Raw genomic sequence first — 23,334 nt, 5'->3', positions numbered from 1 at the left:
AGGATCCGTTACACAGCGCCCATAGTTTGCCTTATGCGCAAAGATTTCTCTCCAGTTCGACGAGGCAAGGCCCTTCCATGCCGGGCACCGGCTCGTGTTTGGCCACAGACGAAAATCAGCGGCGCTTTGATCAGGGCTTCCAGGCCATGTGCCTTCTTGCCATACCCCCCGAATCAGAGGCAACCAATCCCAGCTCGATTCGGCATGAGCTGACACAAGTGTGTGAAGATTGTACGCATGATCGGGGCTAAGCAGTGCTTCTTGTTTTCCCTCTATTTTACAGAGCCTGGCCCCCCAACAATCAAGAAGAAATTATTCCCCCCTCGGCTGTCTTCTCTCTTCCTCGTTGTTAGTCGTCGTCGCTGCGCAAATCATGCCACAACATGGTGGTCCTCGTTGCTGCAACTAGTAGATAAGAATTAAGCCTTGCAAGCGCATCCTTTTAGCCGCCGTTGTTTCATCTATTTGCCGTCAAAGGGAAACCGATCTGGATGATCTCATACTCACAACAAGTACGTTTTTGTGCGTGTGCCCGCACTTCTTCGGATATCCTGGAGTGTCTCAGCTTGCTCGAAGTGACCTGTGAAGACCCCAATTCAGCTCTCATTGTCCACCAGTAATCCGCTCCGCCGTCTGGGCTCTCGACAAGGTAAATCAATGTGATTTCATCTCTCTAGCGGTTTGCGCCTCTCACGAGATCTGAGCATGCGATTTGGGGTAGGACAGGTGGAAGGATTTGTTCATCCGCACTGCTTCCCCGCGCCGTCGCGAGACTACAATTAAAAGCGCCATCAAATATCCAACCGTATAAGTGATTGAATTAATCTGTACGATCAAAGAAAGAGTGCCGGGATGGAGCAATCGGTTCCGGTCCCGTCCAGAGCCGATAAGAGCAAAGGGGCAGCAACACACTCTCGCCATGGGAGCATTGATGAGAACCCGAGAGTTTCCTCCTCGTCATTCCCTTCCTCGTCAACAGCGTCTGCAGCAAAAGCCGACCGAGAGGGAGACCAGCCAAATGCTTTTTTCGAAGAAGACGACAGGAATAGCCATATCAGGGAGAGGCCGAGAAAACACCACCATAGGCGTATGAGCTCAAGGAGACATGCCAGTCCGGGACGATCGCCAAACCCTATGGAATATGCGCCGCAGAGTCCGGACGATCCACCAAGAGGTATATCACCATTAGTTTGCCCCCTAATATCTCATCCCATCACTGACATCGTTCACCAGGGCCACCTCACGGCTATTTCAATGGGCGGCCCCCAATGCCAAATGGACCGCTCAGGAATGACAACGCTCGCTTCCCGCCCATACAGACTCTCCCAGGGAACTTCCCCAACGGATTTGGCTCTCCAGAAAGGCCATTTGTCGTCCCTGACCCGCCGCCGGTGTTTATTCCATCGCCCATGCAGGCTTCGTTCCCTCCGCAGATGCCCCCAATGCCACCGCCACATCATCAGCTCAGCGGACTGCCTCTCAGCGGCTACGAACTCCTCGCTGCCAAACTGTCAGGGGGCTTGTCAGGACCAAGACTTGCTCCCATCTACCGACGGTTTGAATCCCTTCATCACCGGCTACTTTTGCATATGCAGGATGAACTCATAGAATTAGAAGAGCAGCTGCATAACCTTGATGCGGCAGACACGCAAAAGAGAAAATTTCCAGGAGGGATATTCCCAGCATCTCGTCGAAAAGAAAACATGAGCCCGACTGACGCAACCTGGAAGAAGAAAGAAATTATAGGCCACATTGCGGCAAAGCTATACCAGTATAGTGAGCATCCCTATCTCGCATGGGTCAACTCAAGTTATGTCTAATGAGAAAACAGATCAAGTCATCACTTCATTCAGCGCAACTTACAACATGGCTGAGCCGAGCATCCAGGACGTTGTGAACTATCGATCGTACCTCAACGCCATCAACCCTCTTGTAGAGGACGAGTGTCAGTTTCTCGAAGCCGCCGATGATCTCATCAATCTGGGACGGCGCAGGCGGCGCTCAAACGGCAACCCTCAAGATGATCCTCTCAGTCCCATGCCCCGGTCATCCAGCGTCGTTGGGTTTCCTCCACCTCCCAGTAGCCAAATCTCTAATGCCGGCAGCTCGACTTATCAAAACATGGCACAAGTTTCTTCCCTCAAACGCCTCGTTTTGGCCATGGCGATGATTGTGCTCGCTCCTATTATTTGCTTCGCCGTGATCCCAGGATTCGTCGGCCGTATGACTGTCGTCTTTCTAGTGGGTCTTGGAGGAGCTGCCGCCTTGTTCCAATCCGGGTTGTTGAACTCATTGGCAGAAGATCGAAGCACGTTGGATTGGGTTCTTTGTGCGGGTGTATATGGAGGAGTAATGGCTGTGATTGCTGGTATTATTTGATGTGGAATGAAAAGCCGCTTGCTTAGCTCTGGGATAAGGATGGTTGAGCGTATCTGATGCGGGATCTTTAAGGTGCTTTCCATAGTTTTTAAGTAAATGATTGAACGAATTAATGATGAATGAAAGAGTTTTATATACATCTGAACAACAGGGTATGAATGAATGAATGAATGAATGGGCGAGGATAATGCATCTATCTAGTTGTATATATGATTGATATCAAAGTCGACAAAAAAACGGCAAAAAGAAACAACTATGGACGAACGGGGAATCGAACCCCGGACCTTTCCCATGCGGTTATCCGACTCGTAGGTCAGACGATGCTAAGGGAAAATTATACCACTAAACCATCCGCCCATTTGCTCATGGTTGGTCTAGAAGGTTTTGGCTATATGAAGCCTAGCTTCAAAGATTGAGTGGGCCGTCATCTAGCTCCAACACTCGCGATTTACACAGACTGAGTGACAAGATCTGATGAAGCATAAAATACAATCATCAATTGAACTCTGTATAGGGAGTGCTGTTTTCTGATAATAATGTTATTCAGTAACTGAGCTTTCTGGGTGTCCATCTTCCCATATTTCAAAACAGCTCAATTTTCTTCATGTATGTAGACGTATAGCACAGCACAGTTTCATTCACTTTGATGGCCAACACGCATTCTCTTTTTGTCTGGCATAAGCCGCAAATTTTATTCCAAACGGTCAAACCGCCGAAATACCAAGTCCTTGGGAAGTGGCATGGCTGTAGGAAGTGTAAGTACAAGAAGAGTCGATCCATCCCCATACTGTATGCCACCTTCGACAAGCACATATCCTAGTCTCTTGGCTACACCGGGACTCTTCAGGCTACCCGGAGCTATGACGGCCATCATATCTCGGAGCCCCAGCCCGTCACAAAGTATCGTAAAACTGCGTTGGAAGCCTCGGTAGCATAGCCCATGCCCTGGCAGTCTGGCAATACGATCCAGGTTTGGTCAGGCATGATGCTTCTTTGAATCACATACTAAGGTAGTACCAATACACTGGCCGTGCGGTGAATTTGCTCCTAGGGGTATGAGCCAAATAGCAGATTGATCAATTCTTTGACCACCTAGAAGGTTGGTTGGATCCGGCCGTATGAGCGGTAGAAATCGACGGTTTCCTCTGCATTTTTTCTGGCTTCTTGAGCGGAGATTTTCATGTATCCTGCGACCATGGTTCCCAGTAATTCTATGAAAGCTTCCTTGTCGTCCTTTTTGTCGAAATCGATGAGGGTTAGAGTCAGTCTCTTGGTATAGAGAACAGGAGCGAGGTGCAAGGTTTCTTGAGACATGCTTCGAAGTCTCAACAGATGATGATTTGGATTTTACTGAGCAACATTGATCATTATGAGATATCACTCAGAAAACCGAAATGAAATGTTTTGATATATATTATGCTTTGTGATTACCACCAGCTGACGTGGAAATGTCAGATTTTGAGATTGTATACATACAGACCTACCCTTGAATCTGGTAAATTCGCTGAGTGAGCATTGGCTTGAACAAAGTTATGCGCCATGCCCAGTATATCGCTGCAGACAACTATATCAATCAGTTCTTTATAGAATATCACATCTGCTACCGGGTAGTCGACATCATAGCACATGATGGGATCGTGCCGAGGATATGTGAAAGCTTCTGGAATATACGAGTACCGTATGGGGCGTGCTTGTATGAGTTGACTAGCATCAGGGATCCAGTTCCTTTTAATTGCCATATGGCTCCCTTGCCTAGCTAGCCTTATCTCGGCCTCAATAGTTTGGAACTGGCCCATAAAAAAGGTGAATAAGCGCGGCTCGTACTTATGAGTAGCTGGACACGGCTGAGATGTGCCTGTTTTGTGCAAGGCAGTGTTTCAAAGCAACCAGCAAGAGGACAAAATATCAGAGTGTAATTAATCTGTGACAAGAGCAAACCTGCAATTGTATTACCGCCTGTCCAACAAGTGTCTGCAGTTCGCAATTTGCAAATTGTACAATTTCCAGGGCAAGCCGGGTACGCTGACGAAGGTGTTGTGTTGCATTGCAGCAGTGGCAAATTGTCCCGCGCTTGCAATTGAACCTCTTTGTACTCCGTACAAATACTTTGGTACGAATCGTTGCGATCTTTGATTGACCCTTGCAGGCGCTTCGCTTCCCTACATCACTTTAGTACTAAGTCAAAGAGTGGGAAAAAAAGGGGTCGGCCAATGAGGTTCGGAGGAAATGAGGCACCACCGCAGCCAGCAATTAAAGATTCTTGCCGCCGGTGGCTGTTGGATATTTTCCGCTTTCGCATCTGTCACGGCTAGGTAGGGCGATTGATTCTTTTTTGGTGGCTTTCCTAGTGCTCGTACTACAGAGTTAGGGGGGAAACTGAGCGAGCTTGTGATGATGGGTTTTGATTATACTGGCTTTGTGTTTCGCTAAAGACTGAGGGCTTTGTTAGTGCAACGGGTTGTTTGACAGGTGTGTGTAAGTATGAAAGTTCAGAACAGTAAAGCACATCACATACACCTTATTGAGGTAGTAGTTGGCTCTGTAGAAGCATCACAACTGTCTCTGATGCCCTCGAAATTCATTCAATCCCCTTGCCTGGAACTTCTGGGGTTTTTGCTGCAGACCGAGACACGTGCTGCCAACCAACTGCACCCCGAACCATGTACAAGTACCTACACAGTATAGCGTTTCATGTGATGGGTTTACAGAAGGGAGAAAGCCCACTTCGACAGCAGATTTAGTGGACGCGGCACGCTGCTGCAGAGCGGCCCCTCTGTTCACGACATCCATTGAACCCCTTGCTCGCACTTTGTTTTCTTCTCCCTCCACTCATTTACGGCTTGACATATTCGTACGAGTACATGCTCCTACCTGCAGTACATGCATGGCCCTAGCCGCGGAGGATAATAAGCGGTGCTACTACTACTGCTGCTACTGCTATGTACTAAGGTAATTAGCCCTCCTACGATGAAACACGATCCGCAGCCCTCTTTCTCCCTCCCTCTCTCCATCCTTGGTACTTGCAGCACCGTACGAGTATGAGCCTGTCTGTCGTGATCGGCCTCGAATCGCTCGCTCGGATCGGTTGTGCGACCATTCCATCACCAACCGACCCCCTGGCCGGCCTCTCGCGATTGTGCCCCCTGCCCACCCCAAACTGACGGGGGCGGAGCAGATCCAGCGCCATTTGATCAAATCAACCGGCGTGCAAATGCCCCCACAATGCAGTCAAACCAAAGGCACAAGGCTCTTGCGCCCAAATTGAGCCTCGTCACGTCCCTTGCGTCGCGGCCTAGGAACGAGGTTCCGCACTCAACCACCACTAGCCCTCTGGCCAAGCCACTCATTTCCACGGATCCAAACGCCCAAAGGCCAGAGTTGCACTCGCTGAGCACGTCCCCGAAGCTGACTGTGACCCGCAACGTCAATGCTTCGTTTTTAGATGACCCGACGCCAATCGAACCCGACATGGCCGACCAACACGCGTCTAGAGGCAGAGGCCGAGTCCGGGACTCTCACGACCTCTCGCTGTCCCCCCGCAACGTCACCCGGGACTCGCTTGTGAATAACATGCTCCTATCCCTCGACCAGTTCTCATTGGGACACACCACATCCACATCCACATCTACATCCGCAGGCGGCTTGTTTGGCGGCACCGCGCTGACATACGACGACCCGCGGCCCTGGGCCCACGACACCAACACCTTTTCCCGCGGATTCCCACCACCCTCGAGATCGAGGCACCAGTACTCGTACAGCTCCGACTACGAAGACGACTCGAACCGAACCTCGGTCCAGCTGCCCAGGCCACGGAGCCGGAGTCCTCCTCGACCAAGGAGCAACAGCAGCTCCATCTTCCAGGCGCCCTATCCCAGGGTCGACGGCCCAGGAGATCCCGCCCACCGCTCTCGACCCCGAGCCGGCACCAAGGACAGCACCAGCAGCGCCAGCATCGACGCGGGTTACCCTCAGAACATTGCTGGCCCTTCCAGCTGGGCCCGTAGCGGCTTCAGGCGCTCGGCGAGCTTTGATTTCGGGCCGCCGCAGACGCAAACGCAGCTCAATGCGTCATTGATGTCCCCGTTCCACCTCGACTTCCCGAACAACTCTGCATCTGACGACTACGGTTCCGCACCAACGCCCACAATCCCTGGGGGGCCACGACGTGTAGCCTCCAACTTGGCTCTTCCTCGTCCACCAGCCGATCCAACTGATTTCTCGGGTCTGGACACTCGTTCCGTCAAAAGCTCTTCGGGCCGCACCAAACGGCCGGTAAACCACCAATTGGTAGCACCTGCCATGGCCTTAAGCGACTTCGATGCCGCCCCGGCACCTAGCGTTAGCTATGGCAAGTCTAAAACAGATCAGCTTGCTGCCTCCCAGACTGCCGGGGGACTTTCCCAGCCCAAAGAGAAGCCGGGTTTCTTCAGGCGTGTTTTCGGCTCCTCCAAGAATACCACACCCGCCGCTGCGGATGCTCCGACTCCACGCTTCATCGGCCAAGTGAGCAACGCGGTCGCCCCTATCCAGAAAGAGATTCCACAGCCGCCGCCACCGCAGCAGCAGCAGCCTACCCCTGTATTACAGAAGAAGCCGTCGTCCTTCTTCCGTCGCCGGAAGAAGTCAGTTGTTGATGAGGCGCCGCCACTACCGGGTGAAGTGCCTCCGCTTCCCTCCTTCGATGCTAACCTCCATACCGATTTCGACCGACCCCCAGCAAGCCCTGCCAGTAGCCTAAGGCAAATCATGAATCCATACCTGCGGGAGAGCACAGGGCGCCCTCTTGGCGATATTACCAACAAAGCAGCTGCCAGAGGAGTTGACGATGACGATGATGACGACCGACCAGATTTCCAGCGAGACTTCTCACCTGACTATGAGCCAAGTCCCAATGCAAAGATTAGAACGGTCCACTCTGATTCTGACCGAGACCAATCATCCTCTGATGGTCCCAGACGCCCTCAGAAAGGACTTGAACACAGGAACAATTCCTTCTTGGATCTTGACGGGGGCAGTGATAATGAGGACTCTCCCATTCGGCAGCGGGCTACATATTCAGCAGACGATAAGGAGAATGATGGAATATTGGCCTCTCCTACTGCATACAAGAACAGGGACTCTACGGGTACCATTCGCGCCAAGAAATCGCCGTATGTTGCCGAACAAGAAAAATCAAGTGACGCACCTGTTCGTCCCAAGATAACAATACCGACTGATCGCCGGTCGACTTCCTTTGCCTCGGCATCGACCGATGACGGAGACTACAAAACCGCCCCCAGTGCACCGCCCAGTGTCCGCGTCGAAAGATCCAGTGAGTCAAGTGCCAGGGGAACACTTGACATGCTCAAGAGTCGCTTGGATGAACCCGAATTCGTCATTGGCGAGCCTACCGAAGATGATCGACAGAAGGCGCAAAAGATATTCGATGGAGCGGAAGACTTCATCCCCAAGGAGAAGGCTGCTTCTTGGATGGGCGAAGAAGGCCCTATTCGCCAGCGGACTCTGCAGGCGTATATTGAATTGTATGACTTCACAGAGCTGAGCATCCTCAATGCGCTACGTAAAGTGTGTGGCCGTTTGATACTGCGCGGTGAGACACAGCAAGTCGATCGCATCTTGGTGGCCTTTTCCAAGCGATGGTGTGATTGCAATCCGAACCACGGCTTCAAAGCGACTGGTGAGTAGTTCTCATGCTCAACTGACTTATAGACGAGCCATGCTAACATTGTCTAGACGTCATCCACACCATTTGCTACTCTATCATGCTTCTTAACACTGATCTCCATCTTGCCGATATTGAACAAAAGATGACTCGCAGCCAATTCGTGAAGAATACTCTGACAACAATTACCCAAGCTGTTGAAGAGTCTGTCCCTGATGCCTTTGAGCGCCCCAGTATCCTGCCCGAGAAAGGCTCCGTGCTCCATGATGGAGCGCGGCCAGCAGCTGAGCCGCAAGAGCGGAAAACTTTCAGGAACTCATTCAGACCTCCCCCTCGCACCGATACACAGCTGTCAGACGCCCACGACGAGTGTGGACCGCTTGTTAAGACGGCCTTTTATGGTTCAATGAAAGCTTGGGAAGAGCAAATCGAGATAGTTTTGAAGAGCATTTATAACTCGATTCGAGATGACAAACTGCCATTGTTTGGTGCGGAGCCAGAGAGGCACCTCAACACCATGCCATCGCAAAGCAGTCTGTCCGTCATGGGAATGCTCAAGAGGAGTCCCAGTGTTCTCAGCAAGGCACCATCGGAAGGCCAAATGTCGACACGAGGCCGGGTTGCAGATAACAGCCGCAACGGAGGCTCGCGATGGGCCTCCAAGAGCCGGTCACGGCCTGGGCTTGGACGTAATGGATTTAACTCTAGCCGAACCAGCTTCGACGACTCGAATTCTCTCTGGAGCCCAGCCATGTCATCAGCAACTTGGAGCCGCTACTCGCTGGGGAGAACACAAGGCTCCATGTCTCAGGACTCGTTTGGCTCAGCAGTGCCCCGAGGTGATTATCAGCAATCTATTGGGTTTGCAAATGCTCTCAGCCAGGCCATTGTCCGTGATGACGACGCGCACGGCAATGATGGCATGTCCATCATGAGCGCTGAAGTACCTGCCACTCAACTGCTGGACGACGAATCCCTAGAATTGGCGGGCCCTCCCTGGATTAAAGAAGGCAGAGTCATGCACAAGCATCATCTGGATGGAGTTGGCAAGAGAGCAAAGGACCGAAACTGGACCGAAGTCTTTGCCGTCATCCAAAGGGGTCAGATGAGCATCTTCTCGTTCAATGCGCCCAAGTCGACGCGGCAAAAGAGCCGCACAAGGAATGCCGAAAAGGCCAACGCTCCTGTTGGAGGTGGTAACTGGCAGGACAATGCCGTAAACCTGGGCACGTTTAACTTGCGACTCACCCTCGCGTCAGCACTCCCGTCTCCTGGCTATTCGCGGTCGAGGCCGTACGTGTGGGCGCTGAGCTTGCCCACGGGGGCCGTTCACCTATTCCAGGTCGGAACTCCCGAGATTATAAAGGAGTTCGTGAATACGGCCAACTACTGGAGCGCGCGGCTGAGCACGCATCCGCTCATCGGTGGCATAAGCAACATCGAATACGGATGGAGTGACGGCGTTGTCAACAACTCGCTCGTAAACGCCATCAATGACAACGCTTCCATCATGAGTGGCGGCCGGAACTCGCGCCCTGGTAGCCGAGCCACCCATGGTCGGCAAAACAGCGTTCAAAGCGTCAACCTGCCTTCTTCCAGCATGGACCATGGTTCTGGAGCCTTCACCAGTGGACGTGGAAAACTACCGGGGGATCGCATCACTATTTCAGAGTGGGCGCCGCCAACACAGAGCATGCGACCGAGCAACTTGGCGGAACCGGAGCAGCTAGAGACGCTCTCAACATATGTCAAGAGCATCGAGGATGATTTACAAAACCACAACCAACTTCGCAGCCCCATGCTCCTCGCCTTCACTCCCAGAGGCAACAACGCGAACAAGGCCATGGCGAACTGGGAACGCAAGAGCGCATACCTGCTTAGGGAGATTGTCAAGTTCAGAACCTACGTGGAAACTCTGCAGCAATCGGAGAGTAGGAGACGGGAGATTTATAAAGAGCGAGACTTGGCTAGACGAGCGGCCAGGGGTGAGCTCAGTGACGGCGATATGGACGTCAGCGACGAAGATGGTGATGAGACGCTGCGACCTTGACTACTGTTTTCATCATAGACGGTTTAACTTGATTGCCTGCTTTGTCTGCGTATTGTGCCAGGGCTAGACAAGGAGGGAAAAGGCAAGATACTGCGAGCTGCGTTGGAGCTGGAGCTTCTATTTTAATTCTTCTATCTCATTTTATTCTGTTGCTGTTTTCTTATCACTGTGGCCGTTGGCCCTTTTTTGATACCTCCTACTTTTGGAACTTTTCTTCTTCTACTTGTAACAGTCTCGTCAATTAATACTGGGAAGAGATGGGGGGATATATACTGTACTACTAGTTGCATTTCGCTTGATTGTGTTAGTATTTTAAGTAGCTGTTGAGAAAGCGTTTGGAATGTTGGAAGCATAAGCGAGCATTTGTTTATGAAAATAACAGAGCAATGACAACTGCATCACAGCGGTCATTTATTTGCATTCAAGAAAACCTTGTGTACCTGCATGCAGTAGAGATGTGAAGTGAAGGAAGAAGAAAAAGGAGCATTATTATTATTACTACCTAGTGTAGAAACCCCTACCATCATGACATCGGAAGAAGATGCAAACCTATTGCAGTGCGTTCAATTTCACATCCTCTCTTCCCCCCCTTTTCGCCTTGCTCACGCAGCGAGAAGCCAAAGGAGGAAGAGCACTGCACCGAGTGGCGAAGATGGTCTCCCACTGGGTAGCGCCGCATTGTCACTCTCATTGCCGCTGTTTTCAGACGAGTCTGGATTTTGCTCTCCCGTTTGCGATGGCTGTTCCTCAGTAGTAGCCGATGAGGAAGGGTGAGATTTATCGCCGTCGCTGGTATGTGTGGGTTGGGGGCCATCAGATGAAGCAATAGGGGGAGGATAGGCGCCAGGAGTTGATCGTTTGACGCATCCCTTGATGTCAATGTCCTGCCAGCCTGTGGTGCGTTCATCATACAGATACTCGACGTTGGCGCCCTTGGTAGTCTCGTTGCAGCCGCCGGTATAATCTTCCAGCTCGATTGACTTGAAATAGGCGCTGTAGGGGTTCCTGTCGGCGTCGTGGGTGGTCCAGTTGGGTAGACCGCCGGCCCAGACGACGGTGCCTGGATCGCCGCTGTTGCTGACGGTCCAGATGCCGAGCTTGACTTGCATTGGGGTTTGAGGCCATTTGTAGGCTGGGATGTCGCCGACGTGCCAGGACTTGCGGATGATGTTGTTGATGGAGAAGCTGAGGTTTGTGGGGGTCCATTCGATGCCGTACTTTTGTGTCGAGGCGAAGGAGGAGGTGTCGAGATGGTATGTTGTGTTGTACGTGTTGAAGAGGGGCTGGCCGTCGTAAAAGTAGTTTGTTTGGGCTTGGTTTTCGTATGCTCCGAGGAGTTCCTGTTATTGTCAGAGTTGGTGTCTTGATTTGGCAAGCTATATAAGAAAGTGGTGGAGAGGGACTCACCCAATCGATTTCGTCTCCTGAGTCAGACTTGAGGACAATGGCGGTGATGATGCCGGGACCTTTGACGGCTTGGACTTGGACGCTGACTTTACCAAAGAGGAGGTATCTGTTGCTGGTTAGAGTGGGTGCTTGGCTGTCTTGCCAGATGTTGAAGGAGGCGCCTTTGCCATCGGTGTTGTTGAAAGTGAGCTGGCGTTTGTCTTGCGATGTAGAAGAATCGACGGTCCAGAAGGAAGTGAACTGGTCGTCCCAGGTGGCTTTTGTAAAGTCAAAGGAGGTTTTGCTGGCGAAAGCGGGATCAGGAGGGCAATCTGTGGCAGTAACATTTTTTTTAGTTTCCTCTTTTTGTATCCTTGTTGTGAGGTGATGGGGAGAAGAGTTTTACGAGCATCTTTCTTGAGGGGATCGCATTGTGATAGATCCTTTAGACTGGCTAACACGGGGAGAGCTAGATGAATGGATAGAAGGAGGAGCCAGTGGAACATGTTGGAAGTCAGAATTGGCGTTATCACTGCTTAAAAGGCATATGAGAGACGGGAGTAAACGTGATTGGCGATAATATGAGAAGAAGATTAACAACTCGTCCGCGAGAAGAGAATAGCTCTGCTTGTGTTTATATATAAATGAAATTAGACGTGGGTTGTCTAATCGCTCTCATTATCACGAGCTCCATTCTTTTGGGCAAGCTTCTCGGCAGTATTTAGGTGTAGCAGTTGTTCACATAGCACAGCATGTCTGGTGAGATGAAGCACAACTAACGACATGGGATGAGGGTAAGGGAAAAAAGGACCGGATTCTGGCTGTAGATATGAGACAAGGAAATGTCTGACTAATAGCCTGGGCTGATCATGATAGTATCATAATGTACAGGAGGAGTCACCATGAGCATGATTATGATTGAATGAGTTGAATGACAACAATAACACGATGCTGTATTCTTGTTATATGCATAAATATCACAGCCCTCAACAAGACCACCCTGGTATATTTGAGGCTGTAATACAATACGCTGTTTCGGACATGTTTGACAGGTGACATCAAACAAATGCCGGCCTCCCCTTGAGCGATGCCATTGTAACCCCCAGCCGTCATCAGTTCTCGGCTGCGGAACGAACGGATGGCTTCCACGCGATTGCGCGCGCTGTTGCTCAAGAAGAGTACGATATAGCCTCACTTTGGACGTGTGGAAGAAACGGGGGACGTCGCGATAATTTCCTCTGCGGGCATCCGTACACGGAGGCACAAAGCACAACAACAGGGGCAACACAAGCGAGAAAGGGACCTAGACGAAAAAAAAAAGGCAAAAGGAGAACGAACATAATCGAGACAAGGGAGAACTTATTTGCCATTATCAATCTAGCAAGTATCCAGCATGCTGCTCAGAGCCGTCTTCTCGGCACTGGTGATTGTCAGCTTGTAGAAGCTCTTGACATCGATCCACGACTTGGCGTAGGTGCAGTAGAAGCTGGACAGAGGAGGCTTCCACTGGTCCGGGCTGCGGTCGCCCTTGGAGCGGTTTGAGCTTGCGGAGACGGCCCATAGCTGGGGACGGGAGACGTCGTTGGCGAGAGCTTCGCGTTGGGCTGTGGTCCAGCTTGAGGCACCGGACTGGTTGAGAGATTTGTCCATGTTAGTGATGTGGCGTGATATAGTATGGTAAAAGGCAAGAGACGGAATATACGCAGTGAAGAAGGAGGAAACTTACGATCCAGGCATTCTTTAGAGGTACCATGTGGTCGATATCCAAGCTGGATGCGTTTGTGAAACTGGCGTTGTCATAAGGGCTGATCCAGGTGCCGGACTGAGATTCACAAGCGTTGTTGACTTGGACGCCTTCACCATCTCTCTTCAACACATATTCGCTATTTGTACATCCGCTTTGTTAGCTTTTGCGTCGTACTTTTGAAGCTTGAAAGGTGCTGGGATGTTAACATACCGAGCATTGCAGTTACCAGAGATGGCATCCCAAGTGGGAAACAGGTCGCGGGAGTAACCAGTTCCAGAGCCGACAACGGCGACAGTGAGGCCGGCAAGTTGGGTTCTGGCGCTGCTTGCGGTAGGGATACCGGGCTGTAATGAGACGAAGCATTAGCTAGTCTGATATAAAGAGTTGAGATGCAAGATATATCATGTTGCATTGATGCTACATACCGGCGTGGGCATAGGAGCCGGAGCGGCGAGAACCGCGATGGCTAAAGTAAGAGCGGCAGAGATGGACAGCTTCATGATGACTATTTCGTATAATATAATTTGGTATAAAGTCTTCTGAACGTGAAGTTGAGAGATGTCTTCGCCTATCTTTTTGTCTGTCGCTTCCGCAGTTCACAACGCAACAATGCACCAGGAAATCTCAACGTTGAGCGAGTTCCAAGGGCAAGAAGAGCAGTTTTATAGTCTCCTCGACTTCTTACCTGCTTCCTTACTCGTCCATCTGCCGCCTACTAATGCATACCAAGCCCATAGGCTCGTTTCGGCGACATCATGCCCCCATCACATAATATGTCTCAGCGTGTGCGACTCACCAAGAATAAGCCGCATGCACTACATCTGCTGCCATGACTAGACGCTGCAAATCACCCGCCGTATCCGACAAGCCAGATAGGTAGATAGAGACGTAGTATCGCCCAAAAGACGCAGAGTATACTATATTCGAACGTTGCCTTGACTGAGAATCCAATCTTCGGCTTTAAACCACCAACAAAGAAAGCCATATCAGGCTAATCCCAATCACAGCCAATGCCGCCACACGTGGTAATCGACGCATCTCCACAGCGTCGCTTCAGCATTTCCTCTTCAGGAAGGTTGGTGATTTTTTTTGGCGTCTTTGTTCAGCTTCCTGGGCTTTCCCCTCTCTAAGTCGGGATCTGCAGCGGGGGGGCATAAATGAAGCGTACAAAATAAGGGTCTTTTAGACCCCGAGATCTCCAGATGAAGGAGGTGCTTCCTACGGGACATGTGACTGAGATGGACGCGAAAAAGATGGTGATGAGAAAAAGAAAAGCTGTGAGATAGATAAGCTAGTAGAGTTATAACATGGATTGAAGAGAGGAAAAGAGAGAGACAATGAGAAAGAGATGAAAGAAAGAAACAGCCGGTCTTCGTAGCGGGCATCGCAGACAACTAAAGTGTGCATATTTCGGTCTACAATTTGGGCCAAGAGGCTCCGTCGTGAGGTTTTACCAGGATTAAAAGGTTGAATGGTGATCCAATTCATATCAGTCTCTCTAATTAGTTTTGTCTTCTCCACCAACAAAGGAGGGCTATCCAATACCAAACACCGCATCGAGTTTGAATGGCGTAATAGGATTCAGAGTAAATGCCCTTTGTTTAGGAGCACTTGCTCCTCTAATATCTGCTATTGTCGCTTTTCTCACCATTTAATGCTATTATTGTCGTTTATTTCTCGTATATGCTGCCACTGCTAACTACGTCTAAGTTTGAAACGCAGCGTGCTGAACAATCACTTTCAAGACGAGAGTCGAAGCGCCTATTATCTGCGAATGTGTAAAATGTAATTGATAGACGAGCCCCAGCAACGATAAGTAAACTTTTTATGTAAATGCAAACTTTTGATGTGAAAATATCCCCAATGCTGATTCCATCCGAATGTTCCCATATTGAATATCGTTTTGTAAATGGCTTCAAACCATCATTGTTGAAGCAGACCCAAGCATTCTCATCCACCCCAATCCCTCTTCTTACGGAATGATCTATTCCAGAGCATTGTCAAGAGCCTCCCTCCACTGCTTCCGTGAGACCTTCTTATCGCCACCCTGCTGCTCGGCCTCCTTCTTCACATTCCCCCAAATAGCTGTCACGTCGTGCAAGAATAGCCTCAGAAATGGACAGTCTCTTTCTGTTCGAAGATCGAACAGCTTCTGCAACGGAGTTTTGCCCTGAGAATCCTCATGTCTAAGTACAAAAGGCGTGCCTCGGAGAAGCACTTGATAAGTATCAGCTCTGGCATCCTTGTCCTTGTACTTTGGATAGTTCTCCAACCTGTCCACAATTGAATGCAACAGGCTGTTTCCGTTGCTGTGGATGTAGCTGCCGTCGAAACACTCCAATGAGAGAGCGAGATCGAACGGCTTGGAGTAATTTTCTAAAGTAAGGAGAGCCTGGGAAGCCACTCTTTCTGCAATTGTCGTTTTTGGAAAATCCTCCTTCAGCAGTTTAAACAGCTTATCATCTTCGGCGAACGCGATCCTATAGGCAGCATCGATAGCAGGCTGAGTAACATGATCTTTATACAGGGTAATATCGAAGGTTTTACGAAAACTGGAGGACTCTGCCCACTCCGCGAAAACGGTGTCGACTTCCTGGGCTGCGAGCGACGCACCTAGTTCGAGGAGACGAGTGTAAAATTTGGTGGGCAAACCCTTGTATTTGATGATGCAAGTCCCCAGAATAGATTGCGAATTATGTGAAGGGATATTGAGGTCGGCACCTTTCTCAACGAGTGTCTCAAAGAGTTCTGATAGAAATCCTTTTTGCTGAGTTTTGCAAATGACTTCGCCAAGAACATGGAGCGGGGTGAATCCCGCGTTTGATAGCTCATTAACGTCAGCCCCATGGCCTATAAGCAATTTGACCAATTCCACAACGTTGTGGATTATATATTTCCGACCCTCGAGGAGAGGCGTGGGAATTGCCTTGATGGCACAGACCAACGGTGTCTCCAGCACGCCCATGTTGCTAACGTTACCAACTTTGGCGTTGCAAGTCTCAATCATATGCTCGATAATTTCCTTATACCTCTCGTTCATCTCTTTATCCTCACTGCTGCAGTAGTGTATGATGGCCTGCATCAACGGAGTTCTTCCCGTCTGGTCCACATTCTCAATGTTGCCGCCGTTGGCCATGATTTCTTTGAAAGCGATTTCGTTGCCACAGTCCAGTGAGAAAAATAAAGGGTTCAATCCTGCCATCATGGGAACATTGATGAGCTCAGGGTACTTTTCGAAATATCGCTTTAGGCCGGCATCATTGGTAAAATCTTCTCTTTGACGGGCTGAAAGAATATGTAAAACATTAATGGTGCATGGAACAAGTGCAGATGCCGTGGTGTCTTCAATAGGAACAGCAAGTATAGGCGAGGCACCATACTTCAGAAGAAGGCGGATCATCTTCTTATCCTCGTTGAGAAACGGAATAAATAGGGGGCGCCACTTGGAGTGACGAGAAACAATGGTTATCGAATTGTTTGGCATTCTCGACTCGAATTCCTTACGGCCAGCTGAAAACTGTGGAAGGTAGAACAGATGCTGACCCAAGCCATTTGGATCAGCCCCCAGTTGTAGGAGCTTTTCAGCTGCTACTCTGTTCCCCTTGGCAGCAGCTACATGGAGAGGCGTGAAGTTCACAGGATTGCGCAGCTGATATACCCGATTCACATTCCCGCCATAAGTAACGGCAAGATCCAACAGTTTTTTGATGAACCTCTCAGTAGCTTCTGTAGTATCGGGATACAATGTAGCCCAGAGTATGGATAGCGGCCACCTGCTGCGGGCGTCTTTCTTGTAGAGAGCCGGAGTAGCAAGTCCGTAGAAGAATCGAGAAAGCTGAGCCACGCGTCCAAGAGTCTTGACGGGTAATATTTGGATGATTTTGGACAGGATTTCAGGGGGGGCAGTGCTGAGATAGTCTCGTTTTCTTGGATCTTCAGGTATACCCCACGGAAGGAATTTTTGGGCAAGGTACGCCATGATGTCGAGCTTAATCAAAAAGCGCTGCTGAGCGATGTATCTCTTGATCAGGTTGATTGACGAAGGCTAAATATGCAGATGTTTGGGAAGTAGCTTGAGTTTGACTGATTCCTCCAAGATGTTTGTTCAAGAATGGCCGCTGGAGCTGAATGAGAAAAAAAAAGAGAAGAAGGTAATGCTTGGGTCGTGCGAGTGAGTAGAATGTCAATGAGAAAAAAGGAGCTGAAGAGATTATAAAAAATAAACAGACGAGGTTTTGGGTTCTCTAACGGAGCGAGTAAGTGATTTTGCAACGGCGGAAAATGGTTGGAGTGAAAGAAAGGAAGAAGTTGAAGGATGGCAGCTGGCTGTGAAGATTGTATTTGAAGGGCGAGAGCGGTGAGTTGTGGTTGAGGCTGTCAGGCAGAAAATTGAGGTTTGGCAGCTGTAATGAGAAAAGCGATAAATCACATGCGCTTTGCATTGAATCTCGTGCTCTGGAGTAGTAGGATGATGTTGATGGCAGCGTTGACAGCTGACACAGGTGGAAGAGCTGATACACAGGCTGGTGCACCAAAGAGTTGCAAATTGGCATTGGAATTTCACAAATACAAATATCTTTTAGACCCGAGAGTGTGTCATCTTGAGGTTAACATGGATTTTCATGAACCTCAAAAGAGTCTAGGCTGTATCCTTGATATCTTGTAGTATTGTCGTCGACCGACCTCCAAGACAACAACTGCCAATGATTAGGCAGCGTTAGATGCTATTTCAATTTTAGTGTGAAGTCCCCGTATACATCTATCTTAGTCTCCAGTGACTGGCAGCGCATTGAGTTGTCATGGATACTAGATTTATTTCAAGGGCTGAATACATGGCATGGTTTTGTCCAGAATAAGGTACCTGTTAAATGTTCTACTTTGCTGCACTATTCACAAACTATCGGATTACGACATGTAATATTTTAATGGAAAGTTATTCTCTGTTTCGTTTCTGTGTATAGTAATTTGGATAAATATGAATCACTCATTTATTTTGGGAGTGTCTATTCATCATCTCAACGGAGGTGTCTGATATTGTGAATGTCTTCATCCAGAGGTGGTTTCTGCTACCCCCTGGCGATAGTGTCTCCCAATACTTGCTAATTCCCCGTGGCATCTGCTATTGGCCATGTTTGTCCAACGTACATGAGGAGCAAAAAAAAGCCCCAGGCATATTATTATCATCTCGGCGAGAATACATTCTCTTTATATATTCCCTGGTGCAACAACACACGTATTAGTAGATGTTCCTGCAGTGACGCCTCAATCACACGCACAAAGTGCTGACTCAGCCCGCATATGGCCGTCGAAACGTCAGAGCATTCCCAACTGAGATAAGCCTGCAAACGCACTGCCGTCACTGCTAAACCTCGTCGCGGGGGAGCTACAGTTACTTCGTGCTCCGTACAGAGGCACAACAATCGGCTTTGGAGCAAACGAGGCTGCGTCAGCCCGGTGACCTTTCAGACCTTGCAACAACGCACTCGGGCCACGAACGCGGGTCGCCACTGCGTACGCAAGCAATTACACACGCCCGTTTGCCCTCTCTCCAGCATCTCTTCTTTGTCCCGAGGCTCGTCATCCACCGGAACGTTCCTTTTTGCGATCCCCGCGGCTGACCTGCTTCAAAACCAGCTGCGCGCCTGCCGAGTCCTCGATGCCCTGTCCCGGCTTTCTTCAGCTCGAAAATCCCACAGGGAGCATCTGAAGCGACTCCAGACCTGCAGCTCGCCTCTTCTTCCATTGTATAGATTCCCGCATCAGCAGCTTCATCGATCAACATTATACAGCGGGATCTGGCCATCCTCGCCCTTGGCATCTCGGGCGACAGCTCCCTGCTACCCCTCCATTTCGATATTTGCGATACCCAAACAACCGCCTCCTCGCGCTCATCAGCCTCTCACGCATCATACAATACACCATGGGCACCAGATACGACTTGCGGTCGCAAGACCCGGAGCCCAACGTCTATGCCGCGTTGCCGGGAACATTGCAATCCGACTTTGTTCCGCACAATCTGACGCCGATGAAGTCTGCTCTTGTCGGGCGAGAAGTGCTTGGTACGCTGCTAACCCTTGGTATGTGCTGGCTCAGACTTCAACTAATTGTCTTGCATAGGATGTCACCCCAGTCGGTGGATATACGAGCTAATCAACAACAACTTCACCGCATGCGACCTGTTCGAACGAGCTCGACGTACCGACCTGGATAGCCACTACAACTGGGAACACCCTCACCAGCTCGTCATTAATGGCAACCAGTCCCATTCGACTTCGTCGTGCAAGGTGCTGTCCGCTATCTGCCTAGAGTGCCATTTCCACTTCATGTTCCGCGTCGAATGGGAAGATGCGCAGTCGGACTTCTCGTGCCATCAGAGCCACAGCAAGTGGCCCATAGGAGACACTCAGTTTCCTTGGCATCACCTGGCTTGGGTTTGCTCAGATGAAGAGGCCAACATTCAATCTGATCGCTCAAAGTACTACCCATTATTGGCTCGAGAATACTTTGCCTGCTCAGCACCGCCGTGTACGCTTCAGGTTACACTTGAAGTTTCGGAGCCTCGAATGCCGCCTTGGTGGGCTAATCTCCTGCTGGACCACGAGACGATTCTTCAGCAATTAGAAGCTGCGAGGAAAGATGAACCTACGCGATATGAAACTGCGACTGATGACTGGGCTCACCAAGCACCGTCTAACCTCAACACATACCTCAAAAACCTTCTGGAGACGACCTCTGATGCGGCTAGGAGTATATCCAAGAGAAATAAGAGATTTGCTGTACTGTTTGGTCCGCGCTGTTTCTCGATATTTCAAGACCTTGAGTTCAAAGAGCAGGTTGATATCCAGGATGGGGTCGACGAGGGCTCATTTACCCCAACAGCTCCCCCGGCGGCAGAAGGTCCTTCTGGGAGTACGGAAATTGGCACCTATCGCGCATACCTCGAGGATGTACGCTCCGAAGTACAGAATCTCATATTCAAGTCTGGTAGCACCGCAGAGCGCCCGACATTCTGCGTTACTGCCCTGCATAATCATCTAGGCTGCGTTGAAGTCCCCCATGTGAACACAGATGCGCTGGTTAATTTGGAACGATATAAGCTCTTGGGAGTTCTCCCTTCCCAATCCAAAGAGATCATTGTCAACGCATATAAACGACAGTGGGAGCTTGTGCCTACAAGGAGGAGAGATCTGGTCGAGAACTTGATGGCAATTGCAAATGATGCCAATGATGACCTACTGTCCGATTATGCAATTACTCAATCCTCCGTCTTCGAGAGCCAGCTTCAAAGGCACGGCGGCACTGACGATGACGGGCTTGCCTCCCAAGCACTAGAATACTTTGGGCTGAGCCCGCCGAATACCTATAGCGCGGAGGCCTTGATCAACGCATTTCGGGAAAAAATAGCCCGAGACCCAGCTGACACCAGCACTGCTAGAAACATGCTGTTAGTCATTGCTCGGGCTACAAACGACGACTCTTACCAGACTACTATTCTACTAGAGGCCGATACCAAAATGTCGCTACCGACATCATTGGCGGTACTCGGTTTGAAGAATGGGCAAGAGGCGGATGCCGTTAAAGCCACGAAAGCAAAGGTAAGTCAGCGGGTATACACACTACAAACTGGCAAGGGAAAATAATTGTCTCCCAATCACTCATGGAAAACATCAAGTACATTTACTGACTGCATGCATTTTCAGCTGGCCACGGCTATGACTGTCGAGGCCAAGGGCATATATCTCGACGCTTTAGATTCTATTGCAGAGCACACAGTTTCACCAACTATTAAGCAAGCTGTGATCGAACTTCGCTTTGAACAGGGCTTCAATGCTTCTCACTTTGATGGTGGTAATTCTAGCGAGCCCAGAGCAACGAACCTCGACCTTCCCGTAGGACTGCATAACATTGGCAACACTTGCTACTTGAATAGTCTACTCCAATATCTATTTACCGTCAAACCTATCCGAGACATTGTATTCAATTACGATAGTTTACGACTGGACCTGAATGACGAGAGCATTCAAGAACGCCGTCTGGGTGGAAACAAAATGCACATGGATAGGGGAGAGGCCGTCGTTGCGCAAGCATGTAAGTGCAGCAAATTCACGGGACATCCGAGTCTTGACAATTCAGACGACTGACATCAGTGTATAGTTGCGGAAGAAATGGCTACTTTGTTTGAAAATCTTCGAACTTCTGACAGAACTGCCACTCGACCTTCTCAGAGGCTCGCAAATGCGGTTTTATTGTCAACCCATACACTGCTCTCTGGTCCAAAGCAGCCTTCTGAAACGCCCACGGCTCCGAATCCCCCACCACTGCCTGCTCGTCCATCACCTGCTCCCCCCGCGGATACCCATGATGACGTGAACATGGTCAGCGTTTCGGTCCAGGCTGTGCCCGATCCGCTCGAAACGCAAAGCAGCTCCAGCACCCAAACGCTAGTCGGCCAAGATGATGCACTGTCTGACCACTCATATGAGAAAGTAGAGACGGTAGTAGAGGACAGAGGCAGCCAACTTCAACCCGCCCTAACAGTTGTGGATGAACCAGGAGACGACACTCTTATGGCAGAGGTTGCACTGGACGACAAGAAGCCGGCAGACCCTGAGAATCTGGACGAGGCTACTGAGGCACCTGTTAACACGGATAATCGAGATGTCGATATGGTTGACGCAGAGAAGCCCGAAACGGTTGATCAAAAAGTCCTTAATGCTCTTGAACATCAAAAGAGGTCTTCAGGAACAGACCAACAAGACGTCGAAGAGGTCATGGGCAGCATTATCAATCGCCTCCAGGCGGCGATTCGCCCAACCTCGACAGACGCCACAACAGGCATTCAGCTGGAGAAAATCATGGAGACGTTCTTCGTGACAACGGTCAATTATACCAAGAAATTTGACGAACAGGAATACCAGCATGAAATTAGCTTTGATAGATCGATAACGGCATTCCCAGCTGCCGAAGGTCCCTGTTCGTTGTACGACGCCCTGGGAAGAAACTTTGACCAGCAGATCTTGGAAGACAGCAAGCTTTCGCGATACACCGCCATCAAGACACTTCCTCCCGTGCTTCACGTTTTGATCCAGCGCTCACAGTCAATGGGCAGCAAGAACGGCAACCCGGTTGTGATTCCCGAAACGCTGTACCTCGACCGATACATGGACGCGCCTCACGATTCGCCCATTTTCCGGCAAAGGGTCCAGGACTGGATCACAGCAGAACGGATTCTTGATTTAAAATCTCAACTGGCCAAGGTCGAGGCCAATCCTAGCTATATGACGTTCCTTCAGACTTATGAGGGCGAAGTTGCACCGGCCGAAGACACGGCCAACCAGCCCTCGGATGGATCCGCTGAGCCCACGAAGCAAGAGGACTCTATCGAAAATTGGGATTTTGACGGGCCCGTGGAGGATGACTTTATGCTCATCACACCAGCAAATAATAGTAAAGTGGTGGCTGCAACTGGGAAATCAAGCAATAGGCTAGGCAATATCCAGAAAACACACGCTGAAATGTTGGAAATGATGGAAAAGGAATTACAGCAGCGACAGGAGATGCTGGAGGAAAGCTTGAGCAGCCAGAAACAAGCCTCGTACCGGCTTCACGCCGTCATCTGCCATCGCGGCCACCTAACGTCTGGCCACTATTGGGTGTGGATCCACGATTTCGAGGCCAATGTTTGGAGGTGGTACAACGACGCAGACGTCAGGGAGAATAAGGACACGGCAGAAGTACTCCGGACTCTAAGTACTAGCGGAGAGCCGTACTTCCTTTGCTATGTTCGCGACGAAGACAAGGATCAATACGTCAGCGTTCCCAAGAGAGAACCTCCACCTCCAGCTATGGAAGACGCAGACAAAGTGCAAGACGAACAGGGAAACCAAGGAGGGGGAGACACAAAAGCAACTGAGGAGAAAGAGCCAGCCGGTGAAGCTGTGTTGGTGCCCTCGGTGGCCGCAGACAAGGATGGCGATGTTGAACTCAACGATGCGAAGCCGCAAAGTGACCTGGAAGCCACTCCTACGGTGGATGCAGTATCACAAGAGTCAGAAGAAAAATCTTAGAAAAATGCTGCCACGGAGGATACACATCAACCCGTAATGGAAG

The 23,334-nt window shown here is 50.1% G+C and overlaps 6 protein-coding genes across 6 annotated transcripts; 3 read left to right on the top strand and 3 right to left on the bottom strand.

Moving 5' to 3' along the window:
* Positions 1-852: 852 nt before the first annotated feature.
* On the top strand, positions 853-2,353 carry Triagg1_9269 (uncharacterized protein; the record flags this gene model as incomplete). The annotated part of the gene is made up of 4 exons (XM_062904208.1): positions 853-1,174; positions 1,234-1,776; positions 1,832-2,241; positions 2,300-2,353. 4 exons carry the CDS (start codon positions 853-855, stop codon positions 2,351-2,353), a joined length of 1,329 nt encoding a protein of 442 aa, XP_062751714.1.
* A 3,248-nt stretch (positions 2,354-5,601) lies between these two features.
* Positions 5,602-10,091, top strand: Triagg1_9268 (uncharacterized protein; the record flags this gene model as incomplete). The annotated part of the gene is made up of 2 exons (XM_062904207.1): positions 5,602-8,056; positions 8,113-10,091. 2 exons carry the CDS (start codon positions 5,602-5,604, stop codon positions 10,089-10,091), a joined length of 4,434 nt encoding a protein of 1,477 aa, XP_062751713.1.
* A 602-nt stretch (positions 10,092-10,693) lies between these two features.
* Positions 10,694-11,983, bottom strand: Triagg1_9267 (CAZyme family GH16; the record flags this gene model as incomplete). Its single annotated transcript, XM_062904206.1, has 3 exons — positions 10,694-11,431; positions 11,499-11,809; positions 11,884-11,983. 3 exons carry the CDS (start codon positions 11,981-11,983, stop codon positions 10,694-10,696), a joined length of 1,149 nt encoding a protein of 382 aa, XP_062751712.1.
* An 871-nt stretch (positions 11,984-12,854) lies between these two features.
* On the bottom strand, positions 12,855-13,724 carry Triagg1_9266 (uncharacterized protein; the record flags this gene model as incomplete). Its single annotated transcript, XM_062904204.1, has 4 exons — positions 12,855-13,106; positions 13,204-13,360; positions 13,435-13,568; positions 13,650-13,724. 4 exons carry the CDS (start codon positions 13,722-13,724, stop codon positions 12,855-12,857), a joined length of 618 nt encoding a protein of 205 aa, XP_062751711.1.
* A 1,484-nt stretch (positions 13,725-15,208) lies between these two features.
* On the bottom strand, positions 15,209-17,203 carry Triagg1_9265 (uncharacterized protein; the record flags this gene model as incomplete). Its single annotated transcript, XM_062904203.1, has 1 exon — positions 15,209-17,203. One exon carries the CDS (start codon positions 17,201-17,203, stop codon positions 15,209-15,211), a length of 1,995 nt encoding a protein of 664 aa, XP_062751710.1.
* Positions 17,204-19,144: 1,941 nt separating this feature from the next.
* Triagg1_9264 (uncharacterized protein) lies at positions 19,145-23,291 on the top strand (the record flags this gene model as incomplete). Its single annotated transcript, XM_062904202.1, has 4 exons — positions 19,145-19,283; positions 19,342-20,819; positions 20,925-21,312; positions 21,379-23,291. The coding sequence occupies 4 exons, from the start codon at positions 19,145-19,147 to the stop codon at positions 23,289-23,291; spliced, it is 3,918 nt and encodes a 1,305-aa protein (XP_062751709.1).
* Positions 23,292-23,334: the final 43 nt, after the last annotated feature.

This window comes from Trichoderma aggressivum (assembly GCF_033847375.1).
Source record: "Trichoderma aggressivum f. europaeum strain CBS 100526 chromosome Unknown scaffold_051, whole genome shotgun sequence".
NCBI classification, from domain to species: domain Eukaryota; kingdom Fungi; phylum Ascomycota; class Sordariomycetes; order Hypocreales; family Hypocreaceae; genus Trichoderma; species Trichoderma aggressivum.
The sequence above is the reverse complement of the archived record's forward strand: the minus strand, read 5'-3'. Positions and strand labels throughout refer to the sequence as shown.